General features: G+C 43.1%; 3 protein-coding genes across 4 annotated transcripts in view; 1 reads left to right on the forward strand and 2 right to left on the reverse strand.

Moving 5' to 3' along the window:
- On the reverse strand, positions 1-6,010 carry NDUFS3 (NADH:ubiquinone oxidoreductase core subunit S3). Its single transcript, XM_069965827.1, has 7 exons — positions 5,894-6,010; positions 4,356-4,415; positions 3,192-3,289; positions 2,219-2,368; positions 1,706-1,831; positions 780-899; positions 1-257 (listed from the first exon to the last, which is right to left on the reverse strand). The coding sequence occupies exons 1-7, from the start codon at positions 5,937-5,939 to the stop codon at positions 93-95; spliced, it is 765 nt and encodes a 254-aa protein (XP_069821928.1). The 5' UTR covers positions 5,940-6,010; the 3' UTR covers positions 1-92.
- KBTBD4 (kelch repeat and BTB domain containing 4) lies at positions 5,953-27,267 on the forward strand. 2 transcript variants are annotated; one of them, XM_069965826.1, is made up of 7 exons: positions 5,964-6,115; positions 10,481-11,113; positions 13,110-13,216; positions 23,993-24,073; positions 24,631-24,699; positions 24,922-25,289; positions 26,886-27,267. In XM_069965826.1, exons 2-7 carry the CDS (start codon positions 10,510-10,512, stop codon positions 27,094-27,096), a joined length of 1,440 nt encoding a protein of 479 aa, XP_069821927.1. In that variant the 5' UTR covers positions 5,964-6,115; positions 10,481-10,509; the 3' UTR covers positions 27,097-27,267. The 2 variants fall into 2 exon arrangements, with proteins under 2 accessions (XP_069821926.1, XP_069821927.1); XM_069965825.1 differs by lacking the exons at positions 23,993-24,073; positions 24,631-24,699; positions 24,922-25,289; positions 26,886-27,267 and adding an exon at positions 15,070-18,327 and having other exon boundaries at positions 5,953-6,115.
- The window catches only part of PTPMT1 (protein tyrosine phosphatase mitochondrial 1), a 10,484-nt gene continuing 4,505 nt past the window's right edge, over positions 21,812-27,790 (reverse strand). Inside the window, exons 3-4 of the mRNA XM_069965828.1 lie at positions 23,181-23,372; positions 21,812-22,127 (exon numbers count right to left, since the gene is read on the reverse strand). Coding sequence (XP_069821929.1) covers positions 21,984-22,127; positions 23,181-23,372 — 336 coding nt within the window. The 3' untranslated portion in view covers positions 21,812-21,983. The remainder of the gene's footprint in view (positions 22,128-23,180; positions 23,373-27,790) is intronic.

A 27,790-nucleotide genomic window follows, 5' to 3' on the forward strand; every position in this document is an offset into this window, starting at 1 on the left:
TTTTTCAAGATTTCAGATGTTTATTCTATGTACATAAATAGATTTTATAGGTTCCACAAAAGACTGCAGAAATCCACAAGTAAGCACTACTTTTATTTAGTTTCTTTAGTTTCTCCTGCCTCCAGCTTTGGGCTTTCTGGTGACTCGCGGTGGGCTGGGAAAGCCTCCCATGGGCTGTTTAAGTCGAATTTCCGGAACTCCTGTGATAGCTGCACTGGCTCTGCTACCACACGCTTCACCTCATCGTCATAGCGGACCTGAGAAACATAGAAGCCACACAGTACTTAACATATATTTTATCACTGGCTTCAGTGGCTTTTTAAGACAGTGCTTCACCAAAGTATTAAATGTCATTCTGAGGCTCAAAATAACAGCAGTTATTTGCCGTCATTTTGACAGTGTAAATACAGCCCTATTGTAGATTATTTGAGTATTACTATTAACATTTTTTTTGTGTGTGTGTGTGTGGGGGGGTGTAGCCCATTACAATATGCACAGAATACACATAAGTAGTCTGACTGTGAAAATTTCACAAGTGAAACATGAGACATTTCAGCGTATCCCCAGCTGATTTTAAAGTAACTCTATGGACATGCTTTACAGACTTAAAATAGGTGACCTGTGAGGTGTAATATGAGTTTTAATACAAATACATTGTGTGGCCACAGCCAATGTTTCAGCATCCACCATTAAATTAAACTGACTGTTCACTTTCTGCCTATTATATCAGTGTTTTTTACTTTGTCATTGGTTTAACTAAACTAATTGATATGACCTACCTCCACGTATCCAGACAAAGGAAAGTCCTTACGAAATGGATGTCCCTCAAAACCATAGTCTGTAAGTATTCTTCTCAAATCAGGATGATTGGCAAAAAAGACACCATACATGTCCCATACCTTACAAAACAGAAAGCAGCACAATTAGTAAATGGCTGATATGACTTTTTCAGCTCGGCAGTCGTTGCATAAGAGCTAAACCACTCTATATGTGGTGTTTGCTGGCTATATGTTACAGCTGACACTTGTCTGTAACTACTGGAAGTAGCCCTGCGAGCCCACCCCACCCCTGGACAGCTCATCTGTGCACTCAATATGCAGATGAACTGAGGCGAATGTGATGGGCATAGGAAATCGGCTCTCTAGTGATTTCCTATGGCCATCGGACTCAGCTCATCTGCATATACAGTGTGCAGATGAGCCACGGTGGGACCGGCACCGTAAGTGAAACACACAGGAACGAGTATGTATGTGGTCCCCGTCCTGGGGTTTGTGTGGACTTAGGGGGGCTTCCCAGGGTGACAGGTTCCCTTTAAGGGTGTGTTCACACGTACAGGATCCTCAGCAGATTTGATGCTGTGTTCAGTTATTTAGATCAAATCTGCTGCAGATCTTCAGCATAAAACCCGCTGCGATACAGCTGATTGCAGCATGCCGAGAGTGAATTGACAGATAGTGATTGCAGCGTGCAGAGAGTAAATTGACATATAAAAAGATTGCAGCATGCAGAGTGTTAATTGACACGTAGAGATTGTAGCATGCAGAGAGTGAATTGAAAAATAAAGAGTGTAAAAGTTTTATTGTATGGAAGAGACATACAAATATGAGGCAACAATCTAAATCCACAACATTCATTTTCCTGAATTGTACAGAGTACTGCGCTGCCACCATGAAAAGCCTTAAACGTTTCAAAAGTAAATGCTTACCTCCCGCTCATACCAATTTGCACCTTTATGGACAGAAACAATAGATTCTATAGGTGTGAGTTCATCTGCATAGGTCTTTACCCGGATTCTGGTGTTATACCGCAAAGACAGTAAGTTGTAGACAATCTGGAGAAGAAACATAAAGAATAAAATGGTCAGATGTCAACCAAAAGACTGTCCTAAGGTATGTGACTTGTGCAGTTCTCTATGATGTGTAGATATGAGCAGAATACTTCTATATTCCCCATTTACACAGGCACTTATAAAGGAGCCAGTCTCCATCCATCATTGGCTGTTCAGTTGCATATTATTAATTGCTCCCTGTTATCTGGGATTTTAAGCTGGGTAAAGGCTGACTGTAGTGTCCTTCAATAGGATGACTGACCGGAGGTCCATATACGCATAACTGGAAATGCATGCTTTATCTCAAACCCTTTATTACAAGCCTCTCATATATAATTCACCACTGGTTTAATTCTTATACCTTCATATATAATAGGAGTCAGTGATTACCTCAAAGCGGTTTTGCCTGGTTGGGATATCAACAGCAGTCAGGTCAGCCAAAGACTTAAACTGGGTATTTGTGTGATCTCGAAGAAATGTCAGTACTGGGATCACTCCATCTGGATGGATCATAATCTCCAATTCCCCAAAGCATGTTACCTAAAAGAGCAAAGTACCTTAAGTTTATGCAAGTTTATCCTTTCTACTTGTATTGGTCATTTTTAGATTTATCGTCCCTTTAATGAGAGACATTAAGAGTAGAGATGAGCAAACCGGGTTCGGGTTCGAGTCCATCCGAACCCGAACTTTCGGCATTTGATTAGCGGTGGCTGCTGAACTTGGATAAAGCTCTAAGGTTGTCTGGAAAACATGGATGCAGCCAATGACTATATCCATGTTTTCCACATAGCCTTAGGGCTTTATCCAAGTTCAGCAGCCACCGCTAATCACATGCCAAAAGTTCGGGTTCGGATGGACTCGAGCATGCTCGAGGTTTGCTCATCCCTAAGAGGTAGAATAGTAATTGCAATCTAAAGTTTAACCAGCAGAAACCAACAGTTTATAGGAAAAGATAGCCTATCCTGGCCAACTTACTCATGACAGGGAACCCATTCTTTGCTCCAGGTATAGGAGCTAGGACTTAGTAACTATGTCATAAGCCAGTGGAAGATTTGTAGGTATAAAGTTTAGAGGAAGCCTCCATTTACACTAAACTGCAATAAATTTTAATACATGTGCAGTACCTGCAGGAATGCAAAATGTAAGGATAGTTATTGTAAATGATATTAGCAAATGAAGCAGATAAGTCAACTATATATATGTGGTGACATAGAGCCCCCTAGTGGCGACATTTACATGAGAGGGAACTGATCCATGAAAGTCTATAGACAGTATGAATAATAGTAGCAATAATCATACTACTTTCTAGAACCCATTTCTGTATATATAGAAGGGTGCAGAAACAAACAAATCCATAACTCACCTGAACCTGCTGTACATACTTGGGAAGAATTTCTGCTACATACTCGCCGAATGCAGAGAGCTGATGAGTCAACACTGTATCTGCAGGGCGAACTGTCGCTATGGGGAAAAAAAAAGGAAAAATTATACTGATATAGTAAGACACAGCTGCACCTAAAGGGGCAGAGCTTATGGGTGTCTCCTACTGCAGAGAGAACAGGGGAGGAGGGCTTCTGCAGCAACCAGGTGCCTTAAAGGGTTTGTCCGGCTAAAAATATTTTCTTTCACATCAACTGGTGTCAGAAACTCATATAGATTTGTAATTTACTTCTATTTAAAAATCTCAAGTCTTCCCATACTTATAAGCTACTATATATCCTGCAGGAAGTGTTATTTACATTCAGACACAGTGCTCTCTGCTGCCACCTCTGTCCATGTTAGAAACTGTAGAGAGCAGTAGCAAAATGTTCATAGAAAGCAGGAGAGCTCAGGACAGTTCCTGTCTGGGCCAGAGATGTCAGCAGAGAGCACTGTGTCTGACTGTTAATAAAACAACGCTTCCTGCGGGACATATAGTCGCTGATAAGTATGGGAAGACTTGAGATTTTCTAATAGAAGTAAACTACAAATCTATATAACTTTCTGACACCAGTTTATTTGAAAGAAAAAGATTTTCGCTGAACAACCCCTTTAAGGCTGATCAACTACTTAACAAGGAGGGATTCTGTGAGCTGGCCAGGTCATCTGTCTAATAGTCAAAAAGAAAAGAAAAAAAATTACAGAATCATCACTGGCCTCCTTATGGCCCCAGATACACATGGGTAATGGGTTCTATGGCTTGGTTATGACTAACCAGCATAGCACTATTGAGGCCCCCATAAGGTACTAGAGAGACACTGAATTGTTATCTAGTGTAATTTCCAGACTCACGCCTGACTATGTTGGGGTAAAGTAGGATAGCAAATGGTGAATCTTAATCCCAGATTCTTTTGGTCTTGATGGTGATGAGTATGGAGAAGCTCGACCACCATACAAGACTCATCCTTATCTGGTATTGAGAATCATGATATTACACTAAGAATCAGTAAAGAGGTTCAAATAGTGACAACTCTACTGCAAGCTGTGGGCTCCAAAGCACTACAAAGGAAATCTAAATAATGTGTATAGATGAGAAAAGGGGACTTACGTTTTGTCTCTGTAGTGGAGCTTTCACATCGTACTTGTGGCAGCACACGGAGAGTAGAGGCTGCAAGGCAAGGAGACAGAAGAGAAAGTTACAATACAGCGGACACCAAGCAAGCATGGGTCAACTAGGCGGCCTTATTCACACACCTTGAACTGACTCTCTGCACAAAGTTTGATAAATCTTCCCCTAGGTCTTTCGTTTTCTTCTCATTTTGATGTAAGTGATTGAAAATATTGTCTTGCTATAGTGCTGGGGGTGTGTTTGGTTCCAATGTATCAGAGTAAAGGGTTTGTTTGGGTGCCATTCTTCTCTGTACTATGACTGCTATGTATAAAATATGTCATATGGCTGTGTAGCGTCTCTTAAATAGCGGCTGACAGACCCTGTGACTTGTAATGGGGCGTTGGGGTGTTCACAGCAAATGTAGCAAAATCTGTATACTCCTCCCACAAGTGTGTTACATCCTGTGGGAGTTGCATCCTGTATTAATCGCTATTCTGCTGGTGCGGTCACTGTGTACAAACATTACTAGTCCTTCACCGATTTAGCTACATCCTGTATTATACTCCAGAGCCGCACTCCCTAGTCAGCTGGTAAAATCACTTTATACATTACTTGTCCTGTACTGATCCTAAGCGACATCCTGTATTATACTCCAGAGCTGTACTCAGTATTTTACTGGTAAAATCACTGTATACATTACTTGTCCTGATCCTGAATGACATCCGGTATTATACTTCAGAGCTGCACTCAGTATTCTGCTAGCTGTCACTGGAAACAGGCAGCAGGGGTGTTTATCGTGGCTGCTAAGGTATATGCTGATGAATTGTATATGTCATCTAGTGTATAGTGGTGGACAGGGACAGGTTCTTCTAGTTCTCTTACTGAAGGCTGGAAATCCAAATGTCTGCATGCTGGGATATGTAGCTGCACAAATAAATACTAGAGAGTCAAAGTAATGTTCCCCAACCTGTGGCTGTCCAGCTGTTGCGAGGCTACAACACGGCCAGAGCATGCTGGGAGTTATAGTTTTGCAGCAGCTGCCACAATGCTTGCTATCAGGGCATGCTGGGAGTTATAGTTTTGCAGCAGTTGGAGGACAATAGTGTGGGGAGTACTGCCACAATGCTTGCTATCAGGGCATGCTGGGAGTTATAGTTTTGCAGCAGTTGGAGGACAATAGTGTGGGGAGTACTGCCACAATGCTTGCTATCAGGGCATGCTGGGAGTTATAGTTTTGCAGCAGTTGGAGGACAATAGTGTGGGGAGTACTGCCACAATGCTTGCTATCAGGGCATGCTGGGAGTTATAGTTTTGCAGCAGTTGGAGAACCATAGTGTGGGGAGTACTGCCACAATGCTTACTATCAGGGCATACTGGGACTTGTAGGAAAATGCTCATGCATGCTTTACTATGAGAACGTATTGAACCCAGTTGTCCTATTAAGACAGCCACCTCTGATTCTCTATTGAGCAGCCAATGCTGGGACTTGTAGTACCACAGAGCCCACCTCCTCTCTCCCCGCACCACACACTCACCTCCCCGGAGCAGAGCCCGCTGCGCCGCCCGCACTCCAGCAAGCATTATTCTCCCGGACACACAGACAAGGGCAAGCGGAACGGGGCGGAAGTACAACCTGACAGGTCCGGCTACGAAAACACTCCCCTGATAACTTCCGGTAAGAGAGACACGCGCCAGGTTCCGAGTTACCAAGTACCGGCAATAGAAGGCAAGAGGAGGAACGGACAGCACCGGGATCGGTAAATCATGGCTGCTCGGGAGGGAATCTTATCAGGCACCGTACATAGACTCTGTCAGAGGATTTCTATGAAGTGTTGGAGGCCGCCATGAACTCCCTCGTGTGACAGTAGGCAGTGTCCACCATCACACCCAGAGTGTTTATGTCATACCCTGTAGTATATACTGTATACTGCGGCCTCCTTATACGTCATGTGACCTCATCAGACCGCCAACTCTATCACTCATCACTCATCACCCTCACTCCTCCTGCTAGTGCTCACATGGCTTCCTAACTTATTTTAGTCTAGAATACATGTGTCATGGAGGATGAAGACTCTCTATGTACAGACTGTGTGTTGCTGACAAAGAATGGTGCATACATTGCAAAACTGAGATCTCATGGCCTTTGTTACCATCCTGGTGCCATCTTCTTAGGCAGCTGATCAGTGATTTAGTCTTTGTGGTGGGGCACAGGTGTATTGTTGTATCCAGCATATCCTAGCAGAAGGGATCCTATGGCCCTGCCTCCCAGAGCCCCTACACCGCGCCGGGCAGAGCCCCTGCACCGCGCCGCCCAGAGCCCGTGCACCGCGCCGCCCGGAGCCCGTGCACCGCGCCGCCCGGAGCCCGTGCACCGCGTCGCCCGGAGCCCGTGCACCGCGCCGCCCGGAGCCCGTGCACCGCGCCGCCCAGGGCCCGTGCACCGCGCCGCCCAGGGCCCGTGCACCGCGCCGCCCAGGGCCCCTGCACCGCGCCGCCCAGGGCCCCTGCACCGCGCCGCCCAGGGCCCCCGCACCCCGCCGCCCAAAGCCCCCGCACCCCGCCGCCCAAAGCCCCCGCACCCCGCCGCCCGGAGCCCCTGCACCGTGCCGCCCGGAGCCTCTACACCTTGCCGCTTACAGCGGGATGTGAGTATGTAATCCTATTGAAACTAACAGAAGGGGAATCGCTGCGGATTTTGCTGCAAACTCGCAGCACGAAATCCTCAGCGATTTTGCTACATGCGAACCCACCCTCAAACCAGAATCAAACATATAAAGTAGGTTTACACACAGCAGATTTTAGTTTAAAGGCTTATGGATTAACAAGACCTTATTACAAGACCCTGGAGCCTTGATGGAGCTCTGCCCTAATCTGTCCCAATACTTTGCTACCAACCTTACACCTGATTCTTCCCCTCTGGTTATTTGTAAGGCACACAAGTGTTTCATACAGGGAACTTTCATTATTGTCCCTAATCTCTCAGATTGCAGATCTTGACAAACTCCATAAGAGAATGTTGGCAGTTGTAACAGGGATGGAACTTGCTTAGCGAGCTGAGAGATCTCATGTTTTCTAAAGCCAAAGCCTCTTTTGCACGCTGCCACCTTCACTTCTATGAGTTTGGCAATAAACTTGGCTGGACTCTGGCTCGCTTCCTTTGGGTGCAAAGGGGCTCAGTCTTTTATTACACATATCTCTTCCCCATCTAATACCAAGCTCTCCCTGTCCTCACACATCATAGACACGTTTCGTTCATATTATGAGAAACTATATGGCCTTGCCCCCTCCCTTTTCTTCCTTCCCCCAGGACCTCTCCTCCTCTATTACCTCTTATATCTCAGACTCCAACTTCTCCACTCTGCTAGAAGGTGCTATTTCCGCTCTAGAGGCTCCGATTACCTCCATGGAGTGGGCCATTAAGACATCCCACTCTGGTGAAGAGCCTGGCCCCGATGGATTCATGCCTCCTTTCTGCACCATTCTCTATCTCCAATGGCACCCTACAAGGCTGTCCTTTCTCCCCTCTCATTTTCATCCTCACTTTTGAACCTTTTCTGTGTCATGTCCACCAGAACCCTGATGTCTCTGGCATACCCTTAGAAAGCCAGGAACATAAGGTTGCAGCGTACGCGGATGACCTCCTCTTTCTTACTAACCCCACTGTTTCTCTCCACAACCTTCTTTATGAACTAGCTAGGTACCAGTCCTTGGCCAACTATAAAATTGACTTACAAAAGTCTGAAGCTTTGAACATATAATTGCCCCCCTCTACAACCCAGTCCCTGGAGGCTTCTTTTCCCTTTAGGTGGGCAAAGACCTCTCTCACTTATCTTAGAGTCCAACTCACAGCAAACATTACTGACCTGTTTAAGGAAAACTTTTCACCTATAATTTAAAAGATCACTGAAGATTTGCAGAGGTGGCACAGAGGTAAGTTTTCATGGTTTGCTCACTGCTCCATCTTTATGATAAACGTACTACCATCTTTATACCCCTGTCATACTTCCTTCAACTCTCCTCCTTACTTACCAGATTTATTTGGGTCCAAAACCTGACCCGCCTTGCTAAAGCTATACTTCATCATCCCAAGACAAGCAGAGGGATAGGACTCCTTAATCTTTACCAGTATTATGTGGCACCTCATCTTTCTAGGGTACTTGACTGGTACAGGCATGCCTCTACTTAGCTATGGGTTACATTTGAAGCTGCTCTCTCTCTGATATCTCTTTTAGCAGCCCCCTACGCAAACCCATAGGATTTTTCTAGAAGTCTCGCCAATGTGCCTGGAGAAATTGCAGGGAGGAGGGCGTTCTTATTCACACGTTTTGGAGTTGCCCCAAACTGGAAAGAGGTGTGGCACTTTGCCTCTACCATTACAGACCACCTGGTACCTTTCCCACCTGCGTTCTTCCTCTTGCATATTTCCGACATCCCCTTCAAGACCTACCATAACTCTGCTGGTCAACGCAGCAAGAGCTTGTATACCCATCCTCTGGCACTGTCCTCACATCTGAATGTGGCTGCACAGGGTGGAGGACATTAAAGCGACTCTGTAACCACAATCTGACCCCCACTTCCCCCCAACCACTTGTACCTTCGGATAGCTGCTTTTAATCCAAGATCTGTCCTGGGGTCCCTTCAGCAGGTCATGCAGTTATTGTCCTAAAAAACAACTTTTAAACTTGCAGCCCGTGCCAAACGGGAGTATCTGTCCCCTAACTTTGCACCACCCTCTCCGTCCCTCCTCCCCACCCTCTTCATCATTAGGAATGCCATTGGAACATTTTTTCCATGCTGAACACTGCACAGGTGCTTAACGATCCAGCCCATGTGCCGGGCTGACACAGCTGACTAATAGTAGGCAATCTGCCTGGAGCATTCCTAATGATGAAGAGGGTGGGGAGGAGGGACGGAGGGGTGGTGCAAAGTTAGGGCACAGATACTCCCGTTTGGCACGGGCTGCAAGTTTAAAAGTTGTTTTTTAGGACAATAACTGCATCACCTGCCAAACGGACCCCAGGACAGATCTTGGATTAAAAGCAGCTATCCGAAGTTACAAGCGGTTTGGGGGGTCAGATTGTGGGTACAGAGTTGCTTTAGGCGTATTGAGGATCCTACGGCACAGCTCCATGACTGTTCTGCCTGCTTCTTCCGGACATGGTATTATTCGGATCAATTTACTGACACTCCTAAGTTTAAAGTGTACCTGTCGTTATAACTTTCAAAATCTAAATTAACTTCAGCATTGCGGAGAGTTTTGTGAATTGCATTGTTATGAAGAGTGCCATATGAGTGTTTGTTTCAATTTACCTGAGTTATGTTACATTTACTGTACAGTTATTCTGGGCTATTGTTGTCTGCCCAATTCGTTTGCTTATTTGTTGTTCGTTTATTTAGAAAATTAATAAAATTTTATGGAAACCAAAATCTAAATCAACAGTAGATGTAATATATAGCAAGTTTTATATTTTTATTCATTATTTTTTTGTTATCATGCATAGAAAAAACACACTGGAAATTATACTGATTGAAAGTGACTAGTCTGCTTCCAGAACAGCAGCAAATCCATGGTTAAAAGTGAAAATATGGAGCAGAAAACTTGAGGCAGTGCAGTGTGTTTTGTGGTGTATTTTTACCAAGCAGAAGAATATGCCATGTGCACATGTGCTTTGAGGGTACAAACACACACACACCGTATACGCAGCGTATTTATTGCAGCAAATATGCAGCAGATTAGATCTAAATAACTGAACACAGCATCAAATCTGCACCATCAAATCTGCTGCTGATCTGCTGCATATTTGCTGCGTATCTGCTGCGTATACGGTGTGTGTGTGTTTGTACCCTAAAGATTAATAGCCTGTCCTCAGGATAGGCCATCAGTATTAGATTGGTGGAGCCCTGACTTTCTGCACCCATGCTGATTCCATAGGACAACAGTGCACTGCACCTTTTGAGCATTTGTAACTATTGAAGAGGGTCCAGCAAATACATCAATATATACTTTACTTCAGTAATCGTAATTGGGAACAATGGAATAGATTGCACAGTAAATGGAAGTAATATAGACTCTTGACTGTCTTCAGTCTAATTTTGACGTGTTTTTTTTTTTTTTTATCCAGGCACTTGACTCTCAGAAGTATTATAAAGCATGGACCCTACAGAAGAGGCTGCGGGTCAGAACCTGACCAGCTCCACGGAGGAGAATTATTTTGTGACGTATACCTTCACAGATCGCTCCCACAGCAGTCGTGTGGCTCAGAGCATCATGAAGCTTTGCATGGAGGAGGAGCTGTTTGCTGATGTCACCATCCTAGTGGATGGTAAAGAGTTCCAGTTGCACCGACTGGTTTTGTCAGCCCAGAGCTGCTTCTTTCGCTCCATGTTTGCTTCAAATCTAAAGGAGGGGCGTAACCGTGTGATACAGCTGCAGGATGTCAGTGCGAGTGTCTTCCAGTTGCTGGTGGATTACATCTATCATGGGACAGTGAAGCTGCGGCTAGAGGAGTTGCAGGAGACCTATGAGGTGGCAGACATGTACCAGCTGACCGCTTTGTTTGAAGAGTGTTCTCGCTTTCTAGTGAGGACGGTGCAGGTGAAAAACTGTCTGCAGATTATGTGGTTGGCAGACCAGCACAGCGACACCTCCCTTTATACTGCAGCCAAACACTGCGCCAAAACCCACTTGTCGCAGCTGTGTGACACAGACGAATTCCTGAACCTGCCTCTACGATTACTTACAGACATTATTGCAGGTGGGTTAGAGGATATCTGTATAGTTAACACATTTTTCTGTAATGGTGGCACTCTTAAGACCTCACCCACCCAGCCATACTTGTGCCGTCTGCAAGTACAGACTGTATAGGACACATTACAGTCCATGGGCCAATCCATATAACCATGAATGCCACTTTCTGGCATGGTTGTATGGGACCTGCACTTTTATGGTCTGTTTGTGGTCCAGGCTCCATACACTTTAATCCCCTTCACAAGTCCATGTGCCGTCTGCAATCATGGACATCTAACCAACAGATGTGTAGACAAAGCCTAAATGTTACAAAGCACCAGCAGCTGTAGGCTTGCTGGGAGTTAACACAACATTCTGCTAGTGCAGTCAGCACCCCCAGTGTATTATATATTCTAATAAGCGGCTCAGTATCACTAGTGCTGTGTCTGTGGCAGTGCTTAATTAGAGCTGGGGAGCAGGGACCAGGCCTTGGACAGCCCTGCAGTTCCCAACACGAATATTGGTGGCAGCAAAGAGGCCAGTGTCAGCCTTTATTGTTGCCATTCAACATATAATATTAGATAAATAAATTCTACACTTAAGTTATATTGCTAAGTAATATAACTTTATTATTTTTGTTTAATTGTTACTTTCTGGAGACCCCCTTTAACCTTTTGGACTATTCCTACTTAAAGGAGTCCTTTGACAATAAGCTGATCAGCTGTAGAACCTGACAATATAAGGCTGGGTTCACATATAGTATTTGATCAGTACTTTGGTCAGTATTTTTGCTAAAACCAGAAACAGGTTAAAAACAGAAAATGCAAATCTTACTATTATATCATTTGTCTGTTCTAGGTAAACTCCTGGTTTTGACAAAAAATATTGAACCAAAATACTATGTGGGAAATTTATCAAATGATGTAAAATATACACTGGTGTAAACTGCTCATAGCATTTTCATTCTTCATTATGGATATTGGCGGTAGCCTTGCCTAATACCATGTAATGTTGTACCCTTTTTGCATGGTCAATAAAAATCTGATTACACCTAAAATGCTCACAGCAACCAATCACAGCTCAGCTTTCAGCTCTTATAAAATGAAAGAGGACATGGGATTGGTTGCTATGAGCAGTTTACACCAGTGTATCTTTTACAACCTGTTATAAATCTCCTACTATGTGTGAGCCTGAGCATGGCCTTAGGCTGCGTTCACTTTTCCCGGAACACAGACGTGGAATGCCTGACACAGAGTCCCCCCCCCCCCCCCATGGGCAGCATCTCTGATGTTATGCTGGGACCAGGGGAACTGTATGAATATGTGCCGCGCTGTAATGAAGCTGCCGTACGGCTCTGTCACTACAGTGCGGCACATATTCATATCACTTCACATCAGAGATGCTGCTTGCGGGGGGGGGGGGGGGAACTACTCAGTTACAGGAATTCCACGTCTGTGTTCTGGAACGTGTGAATGCAGCCTAAGGCTTTATTCACACATTCAAAGTTTTGTTGCATTTTTTGGTTTGTAGAATTAGGGCCTAACCGGTTATGTGTGCTCTGCAATTTTGTCTAAATCAACCCTCTGGGCTTGAGATTACCAGGCTTCATCAGATTATTTATGACAAGAAAAACACCTGTGATAAGAGCTGCTAATGCTAATCACACGGCAAAGCCTGGACAAACAGAAAAACGCAACTAAACTGCACAAGAATTGAGCGGAGCTTTACAAAGTAAGCTGAGTCCTGCAAGGGCTGTGTATTATGAGTAGAGAGGCGCAGCGAGCCTAGGGCACCTGCCACTCTAGGCTCGCCTTTTTAACACTTGCACTAGCTAAAGCATTTTTTATCAAAGTACTGACACTTTGTAGTCACTGACAGCTATCAGGCATCTTAAAAATTTTTAAGAAATCCATCTTTAGTGTAGTCTTGTAGTTTATGACCGTACACTCAAAGGCTGAATCTTGCCAGAATTAAGTTTTTCCCCCTTAGCTTTTCTTCCTAATTGTTGCTGTTCTTCCTGTCAGACGGCGTTCCCTGCTCACAGAACCCGACCGCAGCTATAAAGAACTGGATCCATTTCAATAAGGAAGAGCGGGAGGAATTTTCTGAAATGCTGCTTTCTAGCCTGAAGGTAAGTATTTGTGCCAGTGTACTTGGCAGTATTACTGCAACACCACTTATGCTTTTTCATACATATTCTGTAACCTCGGTGCCAGTTTTCTCATGCCCCTTAGGGCACTGCTGTCTTTTCCTAATGGTATAGACAACATGAAGTTATCTACATTCTGAGCACTCAACCAAATGCTCATGAATATTCATGTACTGTACTAGCCAGAGCATCCTGTTTGGAGAAGTGCCTGGAAAGTCTCATTGGAGGCTGTTTGTCTCTTAGGCTAGGATGGACGATTGGCAGCTCAGCAGTACTATGTCAGTATGTTGTGTTATGGGACAAAATAAATGCAATGAAGCTTGATTGACATTAACTTTTGATCACTGACTCAAAATGCTGCTATATTACCCGTTCATAGGAGTTAGAGAGATCACATGTAGATACTAGAGATGAGCGAATTTCAAGCACCCTCAAGTGAGTCCAAACACAAACGCTCTATGTGAAAAGGTTTACAGTAATAAAATTAAATGTACGCTGTAAATAGTACTTAGAAATGCATGTTAGCTGCTGTGTCTTTGCAAAGTGATACTGACAAACTCTAATGGGAATCTATTGCCTTATACCATATATTGTGCTATTCTTGCTGTGGAAAATCCCGAAACTCTGAATGGCAAAACTGAGCAGACACACAAAAACACAGAAAAATGCAACAGCTCACCGCAACAGCAAGATACAGACCCACCATAGACTTGAAAATAATTAAAAGCAGCCCCCCCAACTGCCCCAAAAATTCCCACAAAAATAATGAGTCTCTTGGTTACTATTTGCAAACAGCGTAAAACTGAGCAGAGCCACAGGCCTGGAGTTCCTCATCTGGAATTCAAATGATATTTCTAGTTTTAAAATTTCTATATCAGTTAAGAGAAGTTTCATAAAGGATTTCATCCTTCTTTTATAGACTATTAACTTCTTAATACCTACCTATACCTGTTTTAATGGTGACCAGCACTTGGCTCTTTCCGGAGGCTCCATAGAGAATGAATAGAACTGCGGGTCACGCACCAACCCATGGCTCCATTCATAACAAAGGAACCGGGGTGCCAATCTAGAGATCCCCAGGGGGCATAGGGGTCAGACCCCACACAATCCACTCCCTATCCTGTGGAAAAGCCCCTCAAGGGCATTTATTTTTCAGCAACGCAGTATAGTGGCTGCACAGAAGGCCTTCTCAATCCTGGTAGACACAGTGCTCAACAGGATCAGGGTTGTTCTTCTCAATAACTGCTATGACAGCCCCAGTTATAGGTAAATATACAGGTATAGCAAAATTAAGTTTTCCTCAAAGGGTAAGTGGTGCTGTAGACATGCAAACCACCCTACAAATGTTCAGTATGTCCCCATTGGTTTTCAACAACGCTCTCCATTTTTTCCACCACTGAACAATGGCTGAGTGACCAGTTCCTCGCCGCTCAGTTCTAGAAATGAGGACCGTGCTCTGTGAAAATTGCAGAAAGCGAAGAAGTATGAGAATTTGTAAAAAGAACGGATGGTTTAATGGTGAAGGGCATGGGCTCCATCAGTCCAACAGATGTACTATTACAACAAAAATTTGCACCATATTGGTGGGACTTCTCTTAATAAGTTTGACATCTTTTAGATTTATTTTCCACCTCCCTTTCATATTGGCACCCCCCATGGTAATCTGCTAAGGAGGGCAATTTCCATTCTCCATAGAACCTGTGAAAACTAGAAGCTAGAATCTGATGGGTTATGACGCATAGCACCTCTTTTATAAACCTCCGCCATTATATGTTGGTCAGCATTGATTGACTGAGTAACTAAGAAAATGTTTCAATATCTATTATGTCTTTAAGGAAATTGGGGAAAACGTGCACATTTATCTGATTGGGAAGGAGGAATCTCGCACACATTCCATTGCCATCTCTCTGCATTGTGCGCAGGATGACTCGATTAGTGTAAGCGGACAGAACAGCTTGTGCCACCAGATCACTGCTGCCTGCAAGCATGGTGCTGATCTATACGTAGTAGGAGGATCCATACCTCGTCGTATGTGGAAATGTAATATGGAGACCATGGACTGGGAACGATGTGCACCACTTCCTCGAGACCGCCTACAGCATACTCTGGTGTCTGTGCCCAGTAAAGATGCCATATACTCTCTGGGTGGTAAGACGCTGCAAGACTCTCTCTCTAACGTGGTCATTTACTATCGAGTGCAGGACAATGTCTGGACAGAAACTAGTCAACTGGAGGTCTCCATCTCCGGTGCAGCAGGGGTTAACCTTAATGGGCTTATCTACCTGATGGGAGGGGAGGAGAACGACCTGGACTTTTTCACAAAGCCCTCTCGTCTTATTCAGTGCTTTGACACCAATACTGAGAAGTGCCACGTCAAGCCCTACCTGCTGCCATTTGCAGGTCGAATGCATGCAGCTGTTCACAAGGACCTGGTGTTCATCGTAGCTGAGGGAGATTCGTTGGTTTGTTATAACCCTCTTCTGGACAGCTTCACGCGACTTTGCCTTCCCGAGGTCTGGAGCTCACGACCATCTCTCTGGAAAATTGCCAGCTGCAACGGGTGCATATATGTGTTCCGGGATCATTACAAGAAAGGGGATGCCAATACCTTTAAGTTAAACCCAGCCACCTCTGTGGTGACTGTAACCAGTGGCATTCGGTTTTTGCTTACCAATCTACAGTTTTTATTGGCATGATGCCCAATCTCATGACTTAGGAACAAGCAGATATGTCTTTTGTTGCTTTTGTGCACCTCTTAATCTTGGATTTGGGCTCTAAAGCTGAAAAATATATGAACATAAGGTAGTAAGAGTGATGGAACCACTGATTTTTGGTGGTGTTGGTGAAGCACACTGAATCAGCCAAGTGTCCTCTCCTGTGTTGTCACGTATCTTGTCGCTGCTAAATCTATGCTTAGCTAGCTGGTTGAGTCTGGAATCGAAGGCCCAGTAAAGCAATGTAGGACCTGGGAGCATAGGATGAACAAGTTCTGTCTAGATTCTGTATCTTTACGTTGACCTGTCTTACAGAATCCTTAGTATCAGTTGTCTTGGTAGTCCTGAGATTTTATTAAGAAAAGTGCATCACTATGACATACTTCTAATACCCGAAGAACCAATAGAAATAAAGATGACATTATGTCTCAAGGTTAACTAGGCTTTACTAACATTATGAAAATTGCTAGGAGAATTATATAACCTTACAGACAGTTCCTTACCTTAGCAGCAGCCACTTTGCCTGTGCAGCTACACTTGTGCAACACCATCGTACAGCCACTGTTATGGTAGATTATCTCTAGGGAGAGCAAAATAATTAAACATAACATGCCAACCATTTTTTCCCCTCACCTCATCTGTAGGGGTAGAGTCGAGACACTACTATACACATAGATAGTTGGCAGGACCAGAAGAAATCAGCAGGTTCAATTAACGTTTCACAAAGTTGTCTAACCGGCTGATAGTTTTCCTTTAACATGAAGAAAACTTGATTTACACAATAGGTCCTTTTTCTGAAGACACCTTTTCTTTGAAGCGTTACTCACCCCCTATTTGTGAGAGAGGGTATGGGGGTATGGCCACAGGGCTCCACCACCAGTCCTCTCCTTTGAATGAGTTGCAGTCTGACATGTGTGATGCTGCTTTTTCTAACTTCTTCGAAAGTGGGTTGTGTTTTTTTTCATTATTTTAATCCCTAATGATTATAATATATTGGGAGTAAAATACCTTATAATTGTACCTTGGCAGCCATTGGGGTGCCAGAAATGGGGCAGCTGATTGCCTCTGGCCTTACTCTGATGCCTATAAACAGCATCTGGTTCCATAGGCGCAGACCACCTCCAGTCCTGGGATAAAGGAGTGTCATCTCATTTCATTTCTTGCTTGTAGGTAGGATGTTTTGTTTCTAGGGCCCCATTTACGGAACCTATAGTAAAGTTCTTGTTTGTGTTTAAATTATTATTATTTTTTTTTATTAAAATAATTTACCTCCTAAACCTTATTTAGGCCTTGAAGATAGTAAAAAGCTCTGTAATAATCTTGAAGAACCCCCTTGTAAGATGGGTCATTGATGACACTTTGCTTTTAGTGATCTAAAGGCACACACATATGCTCAGGTTAATATTTCATGGTTATGAAGATGTCTTTGTGTGCTAAGTGCACTGTGGGTTGCTGATGGTGCAGGTATATTCACCTTCTGTGAAAATTGACGGGTTGGGAAATGTACCGTTCTGTCTAAAAATGATTATTAAGTGTTCGATATCAATGCCTAGAGGATTGAGCATTTGGTCCCATGGTCGTATTGCCAAAGTAATACCTGATCTTTTTGATTGATCAGTATTGGTTGCCCCACGGTCTGAGAGTACTCTGACCCGAGGGCCAAGCCTACAGTGCTGATGATAACATTAGGTTGGGATTCAGTAACACATGGGGTCTTCTTTAGCCGCTGACCACTCAGTTCGCTTTGTTGCACATTGAGTCAGTTATAATACTGTTGCAAAGACATTGCTTTTAGGGCTGTTTCGAATGTATTTTTTTTTTATGTTTATGCTTCCGTGTAGAAAACACTAGAACCTTTTCAGACAGCTGGTTCAGTGAGCTTAGTTTTCTATATAAATTTCATATGCTGAATTTGCAATGAATGTGTTTAACCCATCCTAAGCCTAACCTTGACTGTGCTCTTACCTTTGCCAATATAATGAACATTGATGGGGAATGAATCTGTCTTCTCGGATTGCTTGCTCTGCTTACTGAAGTGTGTCTACCTTATAGAGACCATTGATGTGTACCAATGTATGATGTTATGAAAAGTTTCTTCTGTTAAGGATATCTATGTAGAGCAGTGTTTTGAACCCTTTGGCTCTCCAGTTGCTGTATATCCACATCTCCTAGCATGCCACGAAAGCCATAGGATACAAACCACTGAAATAGAACCAAATGTCTCCTAAAAAACAAAGTTGTAGTCAGCGCTATAGCAGAATAGTATCAGAACTATGCATTCAATTTTCTAAAGAAACTATTGCAAAGAATTTGTCAGTCAAAGCAGTGTATGTGTGTACTCACTGATGTATTCTTCAGATGTGACACAGGAAACCTCACAGAAAGAATTTTCATTAAAAAGTTATAAAATGTTGTGGTGGTTTTCATGTGGGTCATTGAATTCCTTGTACACTTATCATGAGTCACTCTTTTCCCACCACAGTGATTTTTATTCTAGTTGTTTCCCACCTCTATTTCCATCAAACGTTAGGAATATATTTGATGACTATGCCAATGATAGGCCATTAGTTGCAGGTCGGTGGGATGCCAACTAATCTGCTGTTTGGAATCTACACTATATATTGAATAGGGGTAAAAGCAGTTGACTCTGTAGTGGTGGAGCCGCTTAACTAAAGCTCAGCGCCTATTTAAGTGAATAGCTGCAGTAGGTCAGGTGGTGTGGCTGTGCTGATCAGTGATTGATGGCCTATCCTGTGGATAGGCTGCCTATTATGTTAGGGCCCTATTCCCTGACAGGAGCAAACGAGCGCTATTATCACTCATTTGCTCCTTGTTCCCTGCTCGCTGCCGCCGCAATTCCACACCCGGGTGATCACTAGATCGTTCGGGCAGCCCATAGCATACGGCAGCGGTCTGCTGCCGCCGCTTCCATTCCTCGGAGCGACAGCAGCAGATCGTTGCTGTATGAGTCGTTTGTCTTTCAACATGTAACGGCCGATAATCGTTCTGTGGAATAGGGCTTTTAGTCTGAAAAAAAACCTTTAAGGAGTAACAGATGACTTTTCAGAATAGTCTTTAACATGTCTTCTTGGGTAATAACACTGCATATGACTTTCTCCTGCATTTTAACTATCTTTTTTACTCTTTGTGCTCCATGTCAGTTTTCCCTGAGCTAGTGGATAGACTAGATTATTTTAATGTCTCACGTAATCTGCATACACACAAGAGGTGATCCTACTCCCTTATCAGTACAGCACACCCTCAGAAGTAGCAGATGCATAGAGGATATTCACAATACTGCTGAGCACTGTAAGCTGTGAAATAGAAGGACACTTAATAGAAGAAGCGGCAGTATCTGTGAGCGTGTATCCCCATGCAGCTGCTCTTCTTTCCCTGTCTTTTGCCTTCTATGCTGAAAAATTGTAACCTGATCCCTCAGTAAGTTCATAATCCATCTTTAACTCTTCTATGGAATGATTCTACCGGTGAATTTAGAGTGAGTGATTGGTGCAGTTTTTATGTTATTGCATATGTTGTTACAAAAAGTAGGAACAAAGGTATACATCCCCAGCCAAAATACTCCAAAATCTCCATTTGTAGTATATTTGTGAAGTCATTGGGGGACATTTATCATGACCAGTTAATAATGCAGTCCCCTGGATTTACTTTAAGGCCTCACTCACATGTCCAGTGTTTTTCAAGGAGCATGATTTTGACCGCTCCGTGAAAAACAGTCTGTTGATTGCATCCGCCATGGATGCGTTGGGTTGGGGGTTGGGAGGCGCTGGTGTAGTCCAGGGAGTGCTGACAGGAGTGGGGAGAGAGATGGGAGCGGGGGAGATAGGAGCACTGAGAGATGGGAGCGGGTGACAGCAGCGGGGAGAGACGAGAGTGGTGACAGGAGCAGGGGAGATAGGAGCGATGAGAGATGGGAGCGGGGGAGATGGGACCGGGTGACTATTTCTACTGTGGTTTATGCCTGTTTGCAGGCCTAAATCATGATAAATCAGGTGCAGGAGGAGGTCACACCTCCCTGTTCACCTATTAGGTGAGCGGGGCTTGTGGCACGCTATAGCTGCAGATTTTCAAAATTTAGTATTTTTTCCCATAAACCTGTCATTTTTTTTTTCTTCATAGGGGTAAAAATCTAACTTGCAGAGCTCCTGTTTTGCGAGCTACCCACTTGTGCTTTGCACACATACTTGACTTCCTAATGCAATTTGAGCAGGACAAAGAGATAAGATGGTGCTAGCTACCTCTGCCAGCGCTTATCTCATGGTGGGGGAAGAGGGGCAAAAGGTCAGACAGGAAAGGTGATAGCAGATTGTTTGGTACGTGACATAACAATAAAACTGCCATATAAGGTACACAGGGTACGTTAATAATGTAGGTTATAAATAACAGCACCTAAGAGAAAAGGATGGTGATACGCCCACTATACAAAAGAAAACTGTAGCCGTCCTTTATTAAACATTAGTTTGATAACAAATGGAAACTGATAACCAAAATCAATAAATAATCAAATGTTTATTATGATTTCGGTCATAAATGTGAGCAATTAAAGGGGTTGTTCTTGGTTACTGTCCAATGCCAACATGCTTTGCTCTCATACCTTTTCCCACCAGATGTCAGATTGCTGGAAGGGCATGTTTCCAGAACCCCTTTAAGGGTGCCTTCACACCTACCGACTCGCAGCGTTAATAACGCTGCAAGTCGGCTAGGTCCTAGCAGATCACTGTCAGTACATAGACGCAGCGGTCTGAACGACCGCTGCGTGTATATAAATCTGCCGGCTGCTTAACTCCTTCTGATGCCGGCCGGCCGCCTCCTGCTCAGCTCTGTATACATTACCTCCTCGCTCCACGGGGTCCCGGCGTCCTGCTCTCCCGCCCGGCCAATCAATGGCTGCGGCAGGGCAAAACACTGATTGGCCGGGCGCGAGAGCAGGACGGCGGGACCCCGTGGAGCGAGGAGGTAATGTATACAGAGCTGAGCGGGAGGCGGCCGGCATCAGAAGGGGTTAAGCAGCCGGCAGATTTACATACACGCATCGGTCGTTCAGACCGCTGCGTGTATGTACTGACAGTGATCTGCCAGGACCTAGCCGATTTGCAGCGTTATTAACGCTGCGAGTCGGTAGGTGTGAAGGCACCCTAAAGGAGTCATCCAGGATTCGAAAAAGCACAGCTACTTTCCTGCAAAAAATAAAAAATAAACACCACCCCTGTCTCTAGGTTGTGTGTGGTATTACAATTCAGCTCCATTCACTTCAATGGAACTGAGCTACAAAACCTGACCCAAACTGAGGAAAAGAGGGCGCTGTTTCTGGAGAAGAGCTGCCAAGTCAGAGAGGCTTTCAGAAAGTTCCTGATCTAACTACACCTCCCATCCCTTACCATGCTTGCAGCTGACTGTCAATCAAGCAGAGTCAGGGATTAGAGGGATTGTTAGGAGGTATTCCACCTTGCAGCATTTTTCTATGTTCTGGAAGCACAGACAGGTTAATGAAAGATACCATGTGTCTCCATCAAACAGTGTCAGCAGTTTGGAACATGAATTACAGCCGACAGATTCACTTTTTACATGCATGGTTGCCATGTGTCAGGTGCATTTTTGTATCTGACTGATTGATAAATCTGGTCCAATGTTCCTGAATAAAAGTCTGGTTTCTATCATTCACCAAGGATTTTTTCAGCTGTATATGAAGCATCTCACAGCATGTAAGCCTGGTGGATATACACAGGAGCCAATTCATCAAAAAAGTGAAAAGTACTGCAGCACAGAATATACATACACTTAAATAATATATACTGTACTACAGACATAAACCCTATTTATAAGTGATAGAAAGAGATACAAAATACAAAGACACATATTCCATTTTATTTAGAAAAGAGCCTCTAATAAAGATCACACTGGGCTGATTGGACAATGATGCTCATAAGGATGGCGATACCAGCAGCAGACCATCCTGAGGCCTAAACCATCCTGCCCTGGAGATGAAGGAGTTAAACAGATGGATAAAACTTTTTATATCACCCTCCATTTCCCGGAGCGCCTGTGTTGGCAACTAAGAGATGGAACTTCTCCAGCATTTGGCGTTGCCTATTGTGGATCAGGATATGTGGACGGATTTCTGCTATGAAAGCACTGGCAACATCAGGTTTCCACTTGTGTTTCTGCAAGAAGAAGAAAAAAAACCCTGTGATTTTACTTTCTATTTATAGGGATTATAGCATGATTCTCATATTTAAACTTAATAACCACTCAATTTGAATGCATTTTATACATTTATTTTACCACTGATGTACAAATGTAAGCAGCCTCCTGTTACATAAAGTTATTGTAAGGCCGGGTTTACATATATGCGTCGGTGCAGCGGCGTTTCCCTCCATCGCAGGAGAAAAGCGCCGGAGGGAAACGCATCACTGAACTGATCCCATTCTTTTGAATGGCACAGTTCAAAATATGCGGCGGTGAACTAGTGGTCGCCGCATCCCCGGACCATCGGTGCGTCAGGACGTATCTTGCAGCGTCCTAACGCACCACCGCTCCGGTGATGCGGCGCCGCACTAATTCAAACAAATAGAGCGCCGGATGCCCCGCCGGGCAGGACGCATGCCGTTCGGCTTTGGCATCCGGCGTTCAGCCAAAGAGTAGCACAGTATACAGAAATAAACATATCTCTCCCCCTGTGTGCTCTCCCCCTCCCCTATAGCCCCCCTGTTGCTTTCCCAGTAGTACATAGCCCCCTTGTTGCTCGGGCAGTAGTATTTAGCCCCCCTGTGCGCTCTCTCCCAGTACTATATAGCCCCGCTGTGTGCTCTCCCCCAGTAGTATATAGCCCCCCATGTGCGCTCTACCCCTCCCAATTAGCCCCCCTGCGTGCTCCCCCCCCTCCCATATAGCCCTCCTGTGCGCTCTCTCCTTGTAGTATATAGCCCCCTGTGAGCTGCCCCAATTAGTATATAGCCCCCCTGTGCGCTCCTCCGCAAATTCCATTGAGAATGACCGGAAAACATACTGGGGAAAAAAATGTCAACTGATGAGAGCAACTTGTGGTAACTGATGGCTTTTAATGAAAAGAAGGATAGAAAAACTGATCACAACTGATGCATTTTTGGCATCAGTTGTGGTCAGTTTTTAGAAATAAAACGCAACTGATGCAAACCCAGCCTAAGTGAAGGACAATATAGGCCCCTAATGGGGGGATTTTTCTTTTTTGATCTTACCTCTATTAAATAGGCAGCTACCATTGTAGCACTACGGGAGCGGCCAGCCTTACAGTGGATGTAAACACTGTTGCCCATTTTCCTATGCTTGTGAACAAACTCAACCCCCTTTTGTAAGTGCTCCAGGGTTGGCACCCCCGTAAAGTCAACGGTGCTGAGTCTTAACTGTTCCACACCCAGCTTGTTCCACTCCTGTAAAGATGAAAAAAAAGATAATCAGCCATATATTATATGGAGCAGAAATGAATGGGCAAATTTGTAATATATGGAGTACAAATAAATGGGTAACTATGCAATACAACATGTAATAAAAACTAGTAGATGACCATGACAATCCCCACCATGGAATCCACTCTTGCCCCAGTTGTCCCTTTTGGCTAATGTGTGTGGGACCCTTTTTTCTACACCGTCCACGTGCCCTAATAAGATATTTGTAAAAGCCCTTATATTATTATTATTATTATAATTATTATGTCAGGATAGCTATATGTCTATCCCAGGCATGTTTAACACCTTAGTTACTGGCCTAATTTATACCTTAGGATCCTTTTACACAGCCGATATAGGGCTGTGCAAGCGGGTATCGATCAGCAATATTGGCACTTGTCTGCAGTGCCTTCAGAAGGTAGATACAAGATGATCTATAGATAGTTGGCTAAGACATGATAGATGCCTCTGAGATGATAGGTAGCTAGATAGATAGATATCTTTCAAATGATAGTTACCTATGGGCAATTAATATGAGGCGGTGATAAATGCTATTTTCCAAAGAATATAATAAATCTGTGATCATCAAATTTTTTTTATTTCAGTCCGACGAGGAGATTAGTACAGAGGAGGAAAGCCTTTATACTGAAACTGTAACTGAAACTTCTGAGTGGGATACCTCGCAGGTAATATATATAATTTGTGCTTTATAATAATAATAATAATAATTTTTATTTAGATAGCGCCAAGAGATTCTGTAGCACTTTAAAATTCTGGGGATACATACATACACTAAATCAGACATTACAGAAACAGGATATGTTTACATTGAATAAAAGCGGCGGAATTCTTTGGCAGAGCCCCCATCGCGGAGTCCCACCTGCCTCAGTGTGTCAATGGAATGCGGTACACCTTCGCTCAAAGAATTGACATGTCAATTCTTTGACCAGAGGCGCATGTGGCATCCTATTGACACACTGAGGCAGTTGGAACGCCGCGGTGGGGGCTCTGCCAAAGAATTCCGCCGCTTTTAATCAGTTTGAACATACCCATAAACATGTACTTATCAAACCAAACATAAGGAGTGAGGGCCCAGCTTGTAAGAACTAACAGACTTTTAGAAAGGTGTTATAGACAAAAGGCAGAGGAGCAATATATAATGACTTGTATAAATTCTGACTTAGACCATCTCAGTTTGTTAATAACCATGTTGACACTAACTATTTTGGTGTATTTCAAAAAGGAAGAAACTGAGGATGAGGAAGAGGTAGAAACTGATAGACGACCAATGGAAAGACATATGCAGAATCCTGTGAGTAGAAGTACTACTTTGGTTTATAATAATAGAATTTGTCTACTCTCATTCCTGGTTTCATTAGAACCAAAGAGCCCCAGAATGTATCAAAGTCCTCATCCCAACATTTTTTTTTGTACCCTAAACAAGGATCCTAATTTTTAACTCGTGTATAATAGTCTTTGTGGTATCACTATTTATATTTTGAATTTTAGATTTTTTTTTTCTTGTTTTCTAAAGGCTTTTCAAAACCTACTGCAAAGATTACAGGATAAGATAGACGAAGAGAATCGTCTCTACCCATATTGTTTCCAAGACGATCCTCAATGGGGCCCTGATGAGCAACGTCCGATACCGACCGAGGACACAGAGGGTCGACTTCAAAGTATTCACTGGTGTCACTGCAATCGATGTCAAATTTCATCAAGTGTAGAGGAAAGCCTGTGCTGCACTGAATATGCTTCTATCAATGTGCTTAGACAACACCTTGAATGTGTCTGCCTCCACAACGATTTTGAAAGAAAGGTGTTGGATTATCAAATCTTAATACACTTCATACAAATGTGGAATTGTGTTTCAGAGAGAGAAATGAGAAAGAATGCCAATCGGTAGGTTCAAAATATGATACATATCAGTATTTAAAGGGAATCTGTCAGCACCTGGGCCATCCCCTAGCGAGCATGTTGCCTTTTGGTAATTTGTCTGTGGAGTGGATTATGCACAATCTCAGGTCTCCTACTGTAATGAAGAGTCAAAGAGGAGTTGTAGCTTAGCATTTGTACTGCACTCTCGCACACCTCACCATTCCTTCCAACTCAGTGCTTCCCAGCCTCCTGCTCACTCTTGCTGTCAGCCAGTGTTTCTGATTGCAGCTCAGTCTTCTGTAGGTAGTTTATGTCTGAAAGAAACAGTTAATTATGGTTGAATCCCTGAGCCCAAATGTGTTGGAGCGGTGGTCTAGGGGTAAATCAACTATCTAAAAACCACCAGCAGTTCCTTCTTTGGTTTGAATCCCCTGATGGAAATTAAATATAGTTATGTTATTTTTTTTTCTTTTTTGTCATTTTTGTATCATTTTTTAAAAGTACAAACATTTCCCAATCAGGTTCAAATTAGTTTTCTAATGTAATGATGCGAAAAATTTAAAAAAAATAGTTTTTTTCTTCTTCTCATCTTTGTATCAAAAATACTGAACTAATTTAGACCTGATTGGGAATTCTTTGCACTTTTAAAAATTATACAATAATAATAAAAAGTAAAAAAAATAACCCTTTCCCTCAAGGGATTTGAATCAAAGAAAGCACTGCTGATGGGCGCTAGACAGGCGATTTACCCCTAGACCACAGCTCCAACACATTTGGGCAGCATTGATAATTCATGAAGAAGAGGGAGGAGGATAGAGTGGTCATGTGTGCTAGAGCGTGGCACAAACGCTGAGCCACAACTCCTCTTTGACTTTTTATTACAGTAGGAGACCAGAGACAGTGCATAATCTACTCCATGGACAAATTACCAAAAGGCAACATGCTCACTAGGGGACTGCCAGCAACAGCACACTGTCAGCACCTCAGGTAGGGTCCAGGTGCTGACAGATTCCCTTTCATTTCTATTCGTTATGTTTACTGATACACATGACTATGTATTTGTCAAGTACCTTTTTATAGGTATTGGATCACAGGGAAACTATCAGAAGGTTACCACCGTGTGCTAATAAGGTGGTTTGGTGCACTCTAGGGCAGTGTTCCCGCCCCACTGCACCAAACTGCCTTATTAGCAAAGGCATTTAACTACAAACTGTACAAAAATGGCACTGAGGATAAAAGTAAGAAAATTTACCTTCATCCTCAAAGCCCCATGCACTATAGGGAGATATCAGAAGGTTAAATAGATCTTCCCTTTAAAAACGAGGAATATTTTCCCTTTAAAAACTGCTGATAATCTTGGCCATTGATTGCTGGGGCTTATAAGAAAATTATAGCCTATTTTCAAATAACACAATCAAGTTTCTCCCTTCTTCATGCACTTGCAGAACAATTTCTCTGCTACTTGCCAGACATTCATGTCTTTGCTTGTGCTTAGTGCAGTATCGCTTGAGTTATTGATTGGTGATTTTGTTATAAAGAAATCTCTATTATCAACTATGTTAGTTAAAATTTTGTAATTTTAAACCATTATCTTTACTAACCATTTTTTTTTCTTTTTAGTCACCTACGGTGGGCAGCCTATCGTTCGTTCTGTGCTTTCATATATGGTTATCTTGGTAAGGGACACAACACACAAAACAAAGTTCTAATACCTTCTTGTGTAGTGAATCGCATAAAAGAAACCTTCCCTGACCCCGAAGGAAGTTACACTGGGTTTAAGTGGTTTGGAGATTATATCTCTGGGAAGGTACCCAAAGAATTGAACTTTTAATATGGCTTTACATTGTTAAAAGAGCATCTTTATAGGGTCTGTTGAAAAGGTATTGCACTAGTTACGTGTTACGTATACAGTTTTTGGGGTTTTCTTTATAAGACATGCACCTTTTACCTATGTCCAAAAATACTGTTATTTATGTGTTATTTTGTTGTTTTACATATCTAAAAAAAAGTGTATTAAAAAAAATTAGAAATACAAAACAAAAATGTAAGAATATTTATTGCTTATGATTTCCAAAAAAAACATTACTATGAACAACAAGTTCTAAATATCAGATAAGTAAAACTGAAATTGTGATCGAAAAACATTGAAGGTTCCCTGAAGATATAATCATTTTGAAAAATATTGCTTGAGCGTTTCACATCTAAGCACAACAATTTCAATAAATTACAACAAGTTGTATAAAATTATCACATAAAAAGTTAAAGAAGAAGTACAGATCACTAATTGGTGAAGGAACGCATATGTATGGGGCACTCAATTGGGAAAAGAATAATATATACAGTATAGAGAGAGAAATTGGGCAAAGATGCACACTGGAGGTCTAATAGACAAAATGGAAAATTATAAGCACAGCATTCAAGGTCTCAATGTCCTAGTGCCAAAAAGGTACAATGCAAGTGCCTTAAATAAATATGGACCTGTGTCCACCCTAAGGGTGAGTAGGTGAGGTGGACATAGGTTCATA

Source organism: Dendropsophus ebraccatus, chromosome 4 (assembly GCF_027789765.1).
Source record: "Dendropsophus ebraccatus isolate aDenEbr1 chromosome 4, aDenEbr1.pat, whole genome shotgun sequence".
NCBI classification, from domain to species: Eukaryota; Metazoa; Chordata; class Amphibia; order Anura; family Hylidae; genus Dendropsophus; species Dendropsophus ebraccatus.

Coding starts and splice junctions, on each gene's coding strand:
- NDUFS3 (XM_069965827.1), bottom strand. CDS start 5,939: ATGCTTGCTGGAGTGCGGGCGGCGCAGCGGGCTCTGCTCCGGGGAG. Junction 3,290..4,355: donor CTCCACTACAGAGACAAAAC/GTAAGTCCCCTT, acceptor TTTTCCCCATAG/CGACAGTTCGCCCTGCAGAT. Junction 258..779: donor CTTTGTCTGGATACGTGGAG/GTAGGTCATATC, acceptor TATGTTTCTCAG/GTCCGCTATGACGATGAGGT.
- KBTBD4 (XM_069965825.1), top strand. CDS start 10,510: ATGGACCCTACAGAAGAGGCTGCGGGTCAGAACCTGACCAGCTCCACG. Junction 11,114..13,109: donor ACTTACAGACATTATTGCAG/GTGGGTTAGAGG, acceptor TCTTCCTGTCAG/ACGGCGTTCCCTGCTCACAG. Junction 13,217..15,069: donor TGCTGCTTTCTAGCCTGAAG/GTAAGTATTTGT, acceptor TATGTCTTTAAG/GAAATTGGGGAAAACGTGCA.